This window comes from Phaseolus vulgaris, chromosome 4 (assembly GCF_051622355.1).
Source record: "Phaseolus vulgaris cultivar YP4 chromosome 4, ASM5162235v1, whole genome shotgun sequence".
NCBI lineage: Eukaryota > Viridiplantae > Streptophyta > Magnoliopsida > Fabales > Fabaceae > Phaseolus > Phaseolus vulgaris.
In genome coordinates, this window is record NC_143501.1 from 8,439,384 (window position 1) to 8,453,831 (window position 14,448).

Genomic DNA, 14,448 nt, shown 5'->3' on the forward strand with positions numbered 1-14,448 from the left:
CAAATACATAAAAGATAATTTTGTTTTTGGTTAATATATTCTCACTAAATTATTAATGTACCTTGATGGTTTCACAATTCCACTACCATCTTTAAGAATATGAATTGTTCTCTTCTTCTAGGAAGATGCAAGGCAAACTGAATCGTATCTTACAAAATTGATTTCATATGGAGAGATAAGAAGACAAAATTTTACTGACTTTTTTCCATTGTAAAAAAAATTATGATGTCAATCAACATAAAATAAAGCATCCTTAGTTTGTTCCCGTTTCCATATTCCCAAACCTGAATTTTATTTCAATACTAAATTCATTAAATTTACTCACTAATATGAGAAAATATTATAATCTTTAAATGATTTTGCCAAATAAAATTTATATGGCAACCCTTTCAACTTTGTGTAAATTTTAGTTAAAGAAGTTATGTATAACTTACTGATGGAACAGACTCTCTCGGGCTTGCAAATCTCTCTATGATTCTCACACCTTGTTTTGATCAAAAGGCATGAATATTTAAACATGTAAATTATTAAACTAACAACTTACGTTTGCATAATAAGAATACATATATCTTGGAAATGATCTTCATAATCATATTTGCTTATTACCAAAATATCTCACCAAACATTATGGTCAAAAATTAGTCAGTACCATAATAAAACATAATCTCTCCATAATAATCATAACATTACAATTTTATTTTTCATTAGAGTAAATTTAATAATGTTCTTTGTGTTCTAAGTTAAATTTTAAATAATTACAATTTTATTTTTCATTAGAGTAAACTTAATAATGTTCTTTGTGTTCTAAATTAAATTTTAAATATTATGCAATTCCAATTTAATTCTATTGTTTGTTCCGCAGGAGGCTTAATTTTCATAGAATCATAATATCAATTAATCAAAAAATTTGGTAAGGATTGTTCCCCTTATATTTTTTGTTGTTGACAAAAACAAGACATGTGTGTATCTTATTCCTATGCATGTGCTATGTCTAAAGTATAATTATTATCTTTATTGAATGCCTAATTTATTTTGATATGAATATAGGGAATTTAAAAAATTGTAAATGAAAATTATTAATATCTTGATATAAAAGTGATAACATATAACCTTTTTTTTCAAATTTGGAAACGAAGAAGGTCTTATAAGAATGATATTAATAAAATCTGACAAAAACAAAACAGTGTTGTTATTTTGAGATGATGTAAGAACTTCAAAAAAATCATGGAATATAGTATTTTTAAAAAATTATATAATGTTTAACTAATTAAACTTGATCCATAATTTTGTTTATTTATAGGTATGTAGGTATAAGCTGAAAATAGATATAGGATTGTGACACACATCATGACATGTTTAGATATATTGATAAAATTATTTCAACACATTAAGTATAAAATTTAGTAACACACTTTACATTAAAAGAACCTTTAGCTTTTTCAAAAAACCATAGGTTATAAATTGAGATGATTGAGATTCATTGTTCTCACAAATATTCATAATGAATTACCTTAGTGTTTTGTTTTTGGTCTTTTTATTCTTCCATGATTATGCTCAAGCTTTTGACTATTGGAAGATTTCACAATTTTGGCCAAGAGGCCTTTGTCATCGTAATCCTTCATGTCTGAGAACAAAACCAAAACCATTGGAGTTCACTATACATGGTTTATGGCCATCTAACTGGAAAGGACCACTTTCCTGCACACAAGAACAATTCAATCCTTCTCTGGTAAGATTTCTATTTCTTAATAATAGTATTATTTTGATATAATACTGGAAAGTGATATTCTTTGTTTATTTTATTAGATAACAAGCTTAGATGCTCACCTTCATCAAGTTTGGCCAAGTTATTATCATCAGAATGATGGAATCTTTTGGGGGAAGGAGTGGATGCGTCATGGAACGTGCTCTAACCTGCAACAATTTGATTTCTTCACATTGAACATAGATATCTACGAAAGGAACAATCTGACAGATATACTTAAAAATGCGGGTATAGTAAATGGTAAAACATATAATAGAAATATTATCAGCTTAGCCATAGGCAGAGCATTGCATGTTGAACCACGACTAATCTGTAAATCTACTTCTAAATCTACTGTATCTATTCTAACTGAAATAAGGATCTGTTTAGACAAAAGCAGAATCCCCCAGTACATCAATTGTTCTCTACCATCACAACTAGTATCTTGTGCTAACTTTATAAACTTTATTTAATAATATATAATATAATATGATATAACTAATTAATGAATAATTCAAATATTAAATACACATATCTACAATTATATGTTATAGCTTGTTTTCTGTTGGGACTTGGTATGCTACCCTCCCTATGTTATTTTATCTTCTACGTCACTCATAAATAAAGATTTCACTTCTATACTTCTATTCTGTTGCATATATATCTTTCTCTTCTTTAATTTATGTTTATTACTTCATACTCTATTTCACTCATTATTAATAAATGGAACATTCTTTCATATTTATCATATTATTTTATTTTATCAGATAATAATAATAACGATATTTTATAATTATAATTCATACTCACACAATTATTATAATGTATTATACTATGCATATTATTGTAATAAAAAATTGAATATTTTACCGAATAAATAATACCAATTGTAATAAAAAATAGTTCTTAACTTTTTTTGTCAACTAAGTTATTTGAACTTTCTTCAGACACCCCATGCACTCCGCTATAAGAAAATGCAACTTTAGCATGCATACAAAACAACAAAAGGGGGAAAGAGAGAAAGAATTTGATTCCTACCAGCATTAAAGAGAATAGGCAGATGACAATTAATTAACAAAACATTAATTTGTCCTAAACTAGAACATTAGACAAAAAATAATCTTCATAAAGCAATGTCCACTATGTAAAATTGATAAATTTATCTTTAAAGAGAAGTTAAAAATTGTGGAATTGAACTAACTGTAAGTGGTAGCAAGCTTCCTATGATTAATGCAATTAATAGAACTTTCCTGCATGTCAAATTTAACAAGATTGCAAATAATCGTTAAGAAATAACCAACAAAGGAAGAAATATAACCTGTTGATAGAGAATAGAAATTCAATTGAAAAGAGATAAAAATTGACATCACAATAAATCAGAAAGAGACAACATTTAAGAAAGAAGACTTACTTTATATTGATATTTGTAAGTCAATTACATCCACAACTTCATATTTACCAACAAATTGAACATTAGAAAAGGGGTGAAGATCCAAAATGTTATTTTTCATCTAGTCAATGTGAGAAGTTTACAGTTTATGAAAGTACTATTTAACCATAAATATAATAATATTCACTCACAAAATATAACAACTCAGATTCCCCTCCCTATCTGCTCTTTGAGAAACTAAATAAGACAACGTGATGGAATTTCTCAGTACACATGATGCAAAAAAATTGTTTTAACTCAACTGCAAAAAAAAAAAAACTAACATCGGCTTAAGGAAACATGTGATTAATTAGTATGAAATTATCTCTATTTAACTACGTAAATTTTGAACAGATTGAGGAGCATGGTTGTAGTAAGGGGTTAGGCATATCCCAAAACCGCAACTCGTGACATAAATCTAGGCTTCTCTTGAATCAGGAAAATAAGTTTTTAAGGCATTTTCTATGCCTTTAAACAGTGGAGGAGCAGTCAACACCCTTTGATCTAAGTCGGATTCTCCCTGCTCAAACATCCCCTCCCAAACACAAAGATCTACTTCCATTAAAACTCATTCATTCCGATTAAACATCAAATAAATGCACCACAGTTCAGAAAATGGAGATCTAGGGAGTGAGAAATGGGAAAAATGAAAAGTAATTTCGAGAAACCAAATCAAGCAAAATGAAACCTAATACCAAATACGAGCTTCGGTTGGGATGATGGAGCTTCAATATTGGTAACATTTTACCTTCTATAAACAAACTTTGTGAGAAAGTGTTTGAACAAAAATTTGTGGTTGAAGCTGAACCAGAAGACAACAGTTTATTCCTGACTTTTTACTTACATATTATCAAGAAGACAACATTTTACTGACTTTTTTCATTGTAAAAAATATTATGATGTCAATCAGAATAAAATAAAGCATCCTTAGTTTGTTCCCGTTTCCATATTCCCAAGCCAGAATTCTACTTCAATACTAAATTCATTAAATTTACTCACTAATATGAGAAAATATTATAATCTGTAAATTTTGTCAAATAAAATTTATATGGCAACCCTTTAAACTTTGTGTAAATTTTAGTTAAAGAAGCTATGTATAACTAATTGATGGAACAGTTCGAAGAGGGTTTTGAGAGACATGAAACAGACTCTCTCGGGCTTGCAAATCTCTCTATGATTCTTCCTGCTTGTTTTGATCGAAAGGCATGTATATTTAAACATGTAAAATATATATGTTGGAAATGATCTTCATAACCATTCCTATTGAAGTGAACACATCATACCAACTCCCCTTCACTAGAATATAATTAGAAGCAAAAATAGTCCTACAAGAAAAGGTTTCTACATACCATTTTGAATCAAAGGAATCAATTGAAGCTAGCCTAGTTATGTGACCAGTTCCATCAGAAGATGTAGCGCCATCAAATTGTCTAACCGAAGCCGCAAAACCTTCTGCAATGTGAGAGGACTCCATGATGAATCATGCACATCATCAGCTGCAGATGACAGAGTCTACAAGTTTAAATTATACCAGTGTTAGACACTTTATGTTGATCAACAGATAACGAGGACTAGAAATGAAGGTTCCTTTTCTTATTCTCGATAAATGACATTTCAAAGAGCAAAGTAATGGTAGTCACACCACATGTTCCAGAGCAACCTTTGGAAGAATTTGTGCCCTCAAGTTATCCCAATCAACCCCCTTGGAGGAATTTGCAAAATTGCCATGGAATTGTTGAATGTGAATAAAAAACTACGAAAAAGTCCTAAGCCTTACAACCAATAAAAAAAAAATCAATGGATACGGATTAGAGGAATGAAATTGAACATTGCTACTCCCAAATTAACAAGAAATTCTTGCAAAATTCATGCCAGTAAAATCCATATCAAACCAAAAACTCAATAATAAAAACAAAAGGCAAAGAACAAGAGAGACATAAAAATACTAACTTTTTTCTCTCTGTTCATAAAATGGAAAGAACCCATAAGAACAAAAACTACTTCAGAACTCCTACATTTATGAGATCCCCAAATGCAAAACAAAAACTACAAAGAAAATGTGAAAAACACAAACTTCTTTACCATCTTATTTTGCAAACTAAATGAAAAATTGAAACATTTTTTTTCAATTTTAATTAAAATGGTGGAGTTGAGGAAGAACCAAAAGAGTGAGGAGGAGAACAAACCTGAAACAACCGAATCCGACCAATCCACGACCTATCTTGTGATTTGAGCTTCACGTAAGGCTCCAGCGACACGCTTGAAATCGCATAGATTAGGTTTTCTCTTGATGGCCAAATTCTAAACACCACCCCGTTGCTGAAAGCAGATAGTAAATTTTTAGGGTTCAAAGAAAGAAATAAGAGGGTTTAGGGTTTCAAAATAGAAGAAATGAGAGCGTTTCTTGACGGGGGTTCAAAGACATGCAAAATATTGGATAAATTCCATATCTAACACCATTTACACTTTTATTTTTCTAACTAATACTTTTTTGTTTTTATTTTCATCCTTTTGTTTTTATTTCTCTGTCTAGCATCCTTTTATTTTTTATTTTTTATTTTCCTATCTAGCATCATTTTAAAAATAAATAAATAAATAATAAATTATTATTTTTTTTATAATTTTAATTTTGAATGCATTAAAAAATAAGTATTTTTAATGTTTAAAATAGTTAGAAATATAATTAATGAATAAATAAATGAATTTTTACAAAATAAAAATAAAAAAATAATAAATTAAAAATGTTTAGTTTAAATTATTTTTTTAAGAATGAAGAAAATAAGAAATTAAACCCTATAACAACATAAAATTTGAATCTATAAACATAAATTAGTATTTATTTTTATTATTATTGATGATGTAATCATGTTAATTTAAAGTAAAAAATACAGGACATAACTATAAAAAAACCAAAGTCAATTAGTCTTAATTAATAGTGGACACATAAATAATATTGAAGTGTCTACCCTAAATGCAAAATCCTAAAAAAAAAACTAATGCAAATGCTACACTTAATGCTTAAAAATGAGAAGAAAAAAATGCAAAAATAAATAAGTATAGAAAATAAAAACAAAAAATAAATAAACAATGGCAGAAAAAAATAATAACTAAAAACATATAAGATATAAAATAAAGGCAAAACAAAATAAGATAATTATGCAAGATATAAAAAAATATAAAAATCCAAACAAGATCAAGATAAGATATATAAGACGATACTAAATAAGTAGATGTTGATCATAAAAAGAAAATAAATGAAAGATGATCATTCATTTAATATTTTCTTCAATGGTACATTAAATAGTTTGTGCAAAATGAAACATAATTAATGACAAGAAGTGCACAATCCAATAATGTTGGGACATGTTCTTTTTATGTTTGACAATATGAACATTTTTTTGTTCGATCATATTGTTCTTTTATGTCCATATCAGTTCTTATTCGACTTGACTTATGTCTCCCCTTTGATGTTATTTTCATGTCAAGACTTGAGCATAGTATTTGACCAGTGTATGCAGGCCAATACTCTTCATTTACGAGTTCCATCAAATAGTCTTTCATAACATGAAAAATCTGTTGCAATGTTGTTGTTTTTATTTTCTATATTTATTTATTTTTACATTTTTCTTCTTCTCATTTTTAAGCATTAAGTGTAGCAATTGCATTAATTTTTTTTTTTAGGATTTTGCATTTAAGGTAGGTAGACACTTCAATATTATTTGGGCGTTCAATATTAATTAATACTAATTGATTTTGAATTTTTTTATAATTATGTCCTGTATTGTTTAGTTGAAATTAACATGATTACATCATTAATAATAATAAAAACAAATACTAATCTATATTTATAGATCAACTTTTATGTTGTTGTAGAGTTTAATTTTTTATTTTCTTAATTCTTAAAAAAAAAAATTAACTAAACATTTTTAATTTACTTTTTTATTTTTATTTTGTAAAAACTCATTTCTTTATTCATTAATTATATTTCTAACTATTTTAAACATTAAAAATACTTATTTTTTAATGTATTCAAAATTAAAATTATAAAAAAATATTTAATTTATTATTTATTTATTTATTTTTGAAATGGTGCTAGATAGAGAAATAAAAAATAAAAGGGTGCTAGATAGGGAAATAAAAACAAAATGGTGCTAGATAGGGAAATAAAAACAAAATGGTGCTAGATAGGGAAATAAAAATGTAAATGGTGCTAGATAGGGAATTGAGCCGCAAAATAGAATGTTTTGGGGTAATTTATTTTTGGGAAATGTTTTGGAGGAACGGGGAAAATTATTTTTGAAAAAAAGAATAATATTATGCACGGAACAAAAATGAAAAATAGTGGTGGTTCTAAATAATACATTTTGAAAAAGAAAAATGACGTTTATTAACTTGTCATATTATACGGAAAATTATGACGATTTTTAAAGAAAAAAAAAGAAAAGAGATTATGGAAATAGAAAGTAAAAAATTTGATTTCTTCAAATTGACATTAGATTTCTACACAAGGATCTAAAAGCAATACTTAAAAATACAGGTATATTACATGGTAACCCATATTATAAAAATATTACCACTCTCATTTTAGAGGTTTTATGAGACTTTATCATATAAATAAGAGTCTCTTGTACATGTTTTTCAACTTTGATTTGAGTAATAAAGTGTTATCCAATTTGTGAGACACTTTTACTTATTCAAAGTTCTCTCTAGAGTTGTCTTCTTGTTAGACAAATTTCTAGACTCCTCCTAGTAGTGTTGACCCAACTTTATTCTATAAATTAAGTGTTGGCCTAACCTCACTTATATTCATTGTCATAATTCCCATCTCTTTCAAAATTTCTACAATTCTTCATGTTTCCGCAATATCAATTCATCTTCCATAGAAGATATTCAAATCAAAACAACAAAGAAGAAGATCTACAAATGAATATGCAAGTTAGGATTTCATCTATTTCAACGACTTTTACAAAGTCATCCTGTAGAACCAGAACAATTACAAAGAGATAACCTATTCCACATAAAGTATAAAGTTTTTTGAATAAAATTTGTTCTGTAATACTGATAGTGACTTTTGATGTAACTATTATAGCTACAAGTTAGGAAATAAATTGGCCTTGCAAGTTATCCCACATCCCCATCCCTATAAACTAGATTGGATTAGTCAAGAGGGTGGTGTGGTAGCTGGAACCAAGTGAGTGTACCTATATCCATAGGAAAATAAAAATAGTTTTTTTTTTGTGTGATTGAGTTTCAATGAAAATAGGTCACATCATTCTTAGGAGACCCTAACAATTTGATCATAATATTTTTCATGAAGGACATACTAAGAAAATCACTTTCTCTTTTCAAGGTCATAAATTTGTTTTGTATCCTCTTACACCTCAACATGTGAGAGAGGATAAAATAAAACTAAAAACAAAATAAGATAGTGAAAAAGAAAAAGAAAAATTTGAAAAAAATTAAACAAATTGTTTCCATATAGCCTCTTTGCATACTCACATCACCATCCTTGGAGAGAGGTACTTCTTCTTCCATTTATATTTCTTCTTCTACTTTTGCAAAATTTCTCAAAATAAAAAACAAAAATTACAAAAAACTTTGATTTTCACCATGGTTTTATACCATTTGTTTTCTTTTGCATTCTCTTAGTGTTTGCTATTTTTTTTACAGGTGGATTCATGAACCTAGTGGCTACCCGAAGCAGATCTGAGGACAAATTCTTTTGAACAAGTGAGAGCCTACAAGTCATATCCAGGTCCAAGCCGAAAGCCCAGACCGAGAGGTCCAAGCCAAAAGTCAAACCGGCAGCTCGCACCGAGAGGTCAACAACCTCAAAAGAAATAAGATTGTTTATAAGTCCTTGCAAGAACAAGAAGATTTATCTTCCTCCATGTTAGTACATGAAATAAGATGAACCTATCCTTTTCAGAGACATAGTCACGAGATCCAATTCATGGTAGCACTATATTGAATAAAATATTGTGAATCATCCTACCCAATATCATAAGGTTCAAGCTCTTAATAAACCCTTGAACCACAACATTTGACCCCTCAGTAGGTATAAAGACACCATTTAAGATGATATCTACTTCCTCAATTGTCAAGTCATCATCTATGATGATGAGAACTTTACTCCTTCCTCCTTCAAGATTTCGATTTAGAGATCAAGTACAACATCATATTGATCATACGAATTCAGATAGTTGATTTATTGTATCAGAATCATTTTTTAGATAAACAAGTCAATTCTTGCAACTTGTAGATATTCTTGTAATTCAAATCGTGTCTTGAGATATCCACGTGCATGTTTCTTCTAATTATTTTGAACTTGTAATTTTGTATTTACATGTTTTTTTTATATATTTTTTTTTGACTTCTTTCTTGTTTTTTTTTTTTTGCATCTTTCACTCTTTTGATTTTTTTTTTATAAACTTTAGATCCATCTTTCATTTTTGTTAGACTCTCACTTCACTAGATTAATATATGAAAATTTATCTATGTTTTAACAAATTGTAGTACCTTAACTATTAGATGTTTTGAAATACCAACATTTTGTGACATGAGTATCACATTAGACTATGAACATTACAAAAACAAATAACTGCAACATTGTATTTTAATGGTGATACAGCATGGGAGGAATTAAAAATAATGAAATATATATATATATATATATATTATTTTTATTTTATTTTTCTTTTAGAGGAGTTTAGGTCTTTAGAGTTGGGGGCAAAGTCCATTAACCTTATAACCTTCTCCTTAGCCTCCAAAAAGTTTTATCGTACTCTCCCCTCATTTTCTTCTCTCATTTTGCTATTTAGTCTCCAAAGATTAAGAGAAAGTTTTCTTATAATTATTTATCCATTTATTTACTTATAATTAGTAAATATTTTTTTTGTTATGCGAATATTTTCATCTAGTTTGAATAAATAAATGAAGAGAAAACTGCAAGTGATTTAGTTTTACGAAAAAAAAAAGGTTTATTTTTAAAAAGGAAAAATTAATTTAATAATATAAATTATTGTGATATGAGGTAAAATTAAATAAAGCTGTTTTCTTAAAAGAAGATTTTGAAAACAAATTAGGAATTTAAATTTTTAACAAATAATTTGTATGTCTAAATAACGAAGACGTTGCAGGAAGAGAAATAGAATTCAGTAAAAGATGTTTTTGCATTTCAGTAAAAGTTAGATTCAGGGCTTGATTTTTATTCATGGATAATTAGTCCTTAGAAGCAGTAAAAAGTATTACGCATATTTAAATGTTCAAGCTTAACGCATATAGAATAAAAAATATGTAATTGAAGTAAAATTTTGTTATATTTAGATTAATGTATTCTTATTCAATATCTTTATCTTATCTTTACTAATAATGATATATTAAGTAAATATATTTAAAAAAATAGTAAGTGGACATTGAAATTCTAAACCAGCAAATACTTTAAAATAAAAATAATAATTACTCTTTTATTCCTTATATTAGTATAAAAAATAATTTCATCCCTAAAATTTTAAAAAGTTCAATGTCTGTGAAAATTTCTTTAAAAAATTCAATTTGGTCATAAGGTCAATATTATTTAACTTTTTTAAGATAATTGAATATGGTTTCAATGATAACAATACATATAATTCAATATCCATTTATAGAATGATTAAGATAAAAACAGAAAGGTAATAAAAACAGAAAGAATCACCTTGAATTATTTTAAACAAATTTAACATTAAATTTTTTAGAAATCTCGAGATTGAATTGATTTTTATCCTGATATAAAGATTTAAAAATATAATTAAGTCTAAGAAAAAAAGAGTAAATTGGCTATAGAGAAGGAAAAACAGAATCCAATTTTGACATGACATGATAGTTAGACAAAGAATATGTATTTGATGGATTAACATAATAGTTAAACAGGATATTCATGTAATAAGAATAAATGTTGGATCTTCATATACAAAACTTTGTTAGTAAAGTGACAATTACATTATATTATATTGCTGTAAGTAGAATAAGTATCTTAATTGCTTGAGAAAACTCATAACAGAAAAAACTGTAATATAGGTAAGCTGATATGCAGCATAAAAGTGCTTTTGAGATGGCTAGAAATTGCTTTGCTTCATAAAAGATACATATTTTTTTACACTTTCACATTATATAATATAACTGTATACTATTCTCAGCAGGCACTTAAACAAATTTCTGTCAATTCATGTTCCCAACAAAAAGTTCATCTGATTTACACTATTCTGAAAGGTTTTGTTGCTGTACAAGTTAAGATCATATGCAGCAGGACCTTGTAGCCAAGGCCACTAGAAAGTCTCTGTAGTCCCCAGATGGAAGGCCTTCACATATAACATCAGCAAGTTCCTTATCATACTTTTCCTTGAAAACCCTTCTAATCTCATCCATGTCTACCTCAGCTCTGCTTACCAATGCTCTTGCAAAAACTTTTGTTTCCCCTTTGATGCTTGTGTACAGTTTCTGTCATTATTAACCAAGTTGCAGTTTTTCATATAATCAGTTTCTTCCTGAACTAAATTTATTGATGAACATTACAAACAACAACTCAAGAAAAAAGCAGTGCATCCCATATCCTATTGCTAGTTGATTCCATGATAGAAAAACCATTAAAAAAACCATTAATTTTAATCCTTAAACATACCATGTTAATTTCTTCTAATCCTTCTGGTTTAAGACTATAGATAGTAAAGTTTGACAATAATATATATGAAGATTGAAAGATATTGAAATCCTAGTATAGGAACTAAATGAATAAGAACTTATAAATATAAAATTTATAATTAAGGAAATTAAATGAGTAGTTAAAGAAAAAGGCTTACCTTTGCATAATAGTGTGCTGGATTACAAATGCATTTCACAACCACCATTAGAGCTTTATCAAATTGCCCATAATTCCCTCTATTGATAGACTGAAACATAGTGCATTGAAAACAGTAAATTTCAAAACTTTTCACATAATGACAATACACTGAACAGAATTTTTACCTTTGTGTAGTCATGACCATAAATGTGTTTATAGCTAAGAAATGTTTGCTTCAGTTGGGGAATGCTTCTCTTGCTTAAAATTTCTAATACAACAGCTTCATCTGCAGCTCCTAAGCCTCCCTCACCAGTTTCATAGAGCCTCCTTGCATCACTCTTGGATATGTGATGGTTGACATCTACTTGGTGAGCTTTGTGTGATGCAGCCAATGCCACAAGAATCTACAAAATCAAAGCAATTTCTTTGACAAATTCCCATAAATCAATTGAGTGATTCTGATTGGAGTAATATCTCTCACCTTTTGAAATGGGTGTGGAGGGTCCAAATGGATAATATCTTGGTCTAACTGTCTCCTGAACATTCTCTGGTAGGCCTGTGTGATGAGAAGAACATGACTTGATTTTCTACACACGAAAATCTCCACAAGAGCCTTGAAATCAGTCTCATCTTGTTGAAGAGACTCTCTAACCACAGCAGCATCCCTGTCATGAGGGTCAAGCATCCACCAGGACAAGGCAGAACAGTTCATGGAAGGACAAAACAAATCTTCATACCTTTGAAGATAGCTTGTCAACTCTTCTCCATAGATTGCCTTGAAGGTCTCTTTGAGTTTTTGCTTTTCAAGGAGGGTTCTACAAGTCAGAGATGGGATCAGTTGACTCAAATCCCCCAAAGAATCATGAATTCTCTTGCACTCAAGTTCAAAATTGTGGTTTGTCATTGTAAGAATGTTGTTAGCCATGTGAGGAAATGATATGTATTTAAGCAACAATTGCTTGAAGGGTAAGGCAGGAATCCTACTTTAAGTTTTTGTGCCTTCTTCCATGGGAGAAAAATGGAGTAGGGTGGACTCATCACACACTAATGGCTATAGGGTAGGCTTGAAATTAATGTTCAAAAAGACAAAAGCAAGTGAAGTTTCTATGCATTGAGTTGATGGTGATGTGTAAAGCAGGTTGTACTTGTATGTGCTTGCCATGTGAAGCTTGTTTAGTAGCTGAATTTGTCATTGGTATCCAAGTAGACTCTGACTCCACCATAACACCTTTCCCAACATCAACTAGCTTCAGAGTTTCCATTCAAAATAATTTAATATTCAACCAGAAGAACTACCACTTTTTAAACACTTCTGAAATGCAACTTTTTCATTGCATGTTTACAGACACATCAAATCATTAAATACGTTTGTGTTTTGTTGTATAATGAGTATATTTTCTAATCAAAATGACTTTTATCTTCTTGTGATTTATTACCAGATCCAGAAAATCTATATAATTAAAAACCATCCTCTCCCCCATATTAAATTTAGAATTATAAATTTCTTTGAAGCTATTATATATGAATAAAAACTAGCTACGTTGTTATGCAATTAGTGATCTCATTTTTTTTTAAATATCACATATCTTCCTTTTTTTTTCTCCACAATCTTGTTTTGGAGATGAAAAATAGTTCTTCAATGGCTTTTTCACTTTTAAGAGTGTATTTCTTTCTTGGTCTGGTGCATTGAGAACAATAAAATTGATGGAAATCATTCAACCTTAAAATCATTAGCTAGGAAGATTGAGCTTTATTGGAAAGGAGCACATGATTGAATACTCTTTTTCTTCTGCTTTGTAAAAATTGTACATAGTAGTTTAGGAATTATTTTTGGGTCTTGTATTTTGGGCAATATAGAGTAGAATTTTATTTTGGCTTATTTTCATGAGCCATGTTGGGCCTAGTAGATTATGGTGTAAATAGGAAGAGTCTAGCTAGGGTTATAATGGGCTTCCTTGTGTCCAATGCAACTCTAGGCCATTTAGGGTTTCCAAGAGAAGCATGGAGCGGTTAGGTGGAAGCATCTGATGTCAAAGCATGGCATGGGAAGCATGAGAACCCCACCTAAGCATAGGCAAGGAAGACATGAATGTCAACATGTCATCTCCTCAATAGAGAGAGTTTTCCTTCAATGAAGAAAGGTCATTCGTCAATCTCTAATTTGAGAGGATTTGCTCAAATGAGAGAAAACCATTTGTCACCATGGAAGTGGAGAGTTTTTAAGGTTAAAATTTGAACATTGGTTGTCATTAGCACTATAAATAAGTGTGCTAGGCCTCTTGTAATTCAACTTTTAATTGAGTAATGAATTGTTGTCCAAATACTGAGACACATCTACTTGTCAAAGTTCACTCTATGTTAGTACATCTTCTTGTGACTAACCTAGGCACTTCTAGGAGTTGGCCTCACCTCTTCTAAACTTCTTTCTTCACGGATTCACTTCATTTCTCCATTGAAATT

General features: G+C 29.0%; 2 protein-coding genes across 5 annotated transcripts; both read right to left on the minus strand.

Annotated features, from left to right (window-relative positions):
- Positions 1-1,333: 1,333 nt before the first annotated feature.
- LOC137837103 (uncharacterized) lies at positions 1,334-5,632 on the minus strand. Of its 4 annotated transcripts, none has more exons than XM_068645961.2 (5): positions 5,360-5,627; positions 4,523-4,685; positions 2,946-2,994; positions 1,828-1,914; positions 1,334-1,698 (listed from the first exon to the last, which is right to left on the minus strand). In XM_068645961.2, exons 2-5 carry the CDS (start codon positions 4,645-4,647, stop codon positions 1,606-1,608), a joined length of 354 nt encoding a protein of 117 aa, XP_068502062.1. In that variant the 5' UTR covers positions 4,648-4,685; positions 5,360-5,627; the 3' UTR covers positions 1,334-1,605. The 4 variants fall into 4 exon arrangements, 2 of the variants coding, with proteins under 2 accessions (XP_068502062.1, XP_068502063.1); XM_068645962.1 differs by having other exon boundaries at positions 4,523-4,669; positions 5,360-5,596; XR_011085363.1 differs by lacking the exon at positions 2,946-2,994 and having other exon boundaries at positions 5,360-5,632.
- Positions 5,633-11,252: 5,620 nt separating this feature from the next.
- On the minus strand, positions 11,253-13,041 carry LOC137837104 (uncharacterized). Its single transcript, XM_068645963.2, has 4 exons — positions 12,470-13,041; positions 12,174-12,392; positions 12,008-12,097; positions 11,253-11,648 (listed from the first exon to the last, which is right to left on the minus strand). Exons 1-4 carry the CDS (start codon positions 12,911-12,913, stop codon positions 11,445-11,447), a joined length of 957 nt encoding a protein of 318 aa, XP_068502064.1. The 5' UTR covers positions 12,914-13,041; the 3' UTR covers positions 11,253-11,444.
- Between the last annotated feature and the right edge of the window lie 1,407 nt (positions 13,042-14,448).

What these genes read in the sequence shown, in the direction of transcription:
- LOC137837103 (XM_068645961.2), bottom strand. Translation starts at nt 4,647, where the DNA reads ATGGAGTCCTCTCACATTGCAGAAGGTTTTGCGGCTTCGGTTAGACAA. An exon ending in GATTCCTTTGATTCAAAATG is followed by an intron (nt 2,995 to 4,522) that starts GTATGTAGAAAC and finishes TTTGACATGCAG; the next exon opens with GAAAGTTCTATTAATTGCAT. An exon ending in CTTGGCCAAACTTGATGAAG is followed by an intron (nt 1,699 to 1,827) that starts GTGAGCATCTAA and finishes TCTTGTGTGCAG; the next exon opens with GAAAGTGGTCCTTTCCAGTT.
- LOC137837104 (XM_068645963.2), bottom strand. Translation starts at nt 12,913, where the DNA reads ATGGCTAACAACATTCTTACAATGACAAACCACAATTTTGAACTTGAG. An exon ending in CTCCACACCCATTTCAAAAG is followed by an intron (nt 12,393 to 12,469) that starts GTGAGAGATATT and finishes TTGATTTTGTAG; the next exon opens with ATTCTTGTGGCATTGGCTGC. An exon ending in ATGGTCATGACTACACAAAG is followed by an intron (nt 12,098 to 12,173) that starts GTAAAAATTCTG and finishes ACTATGTTTCAG; the next exon opens with TCTATCAATAGAGGGAATTA.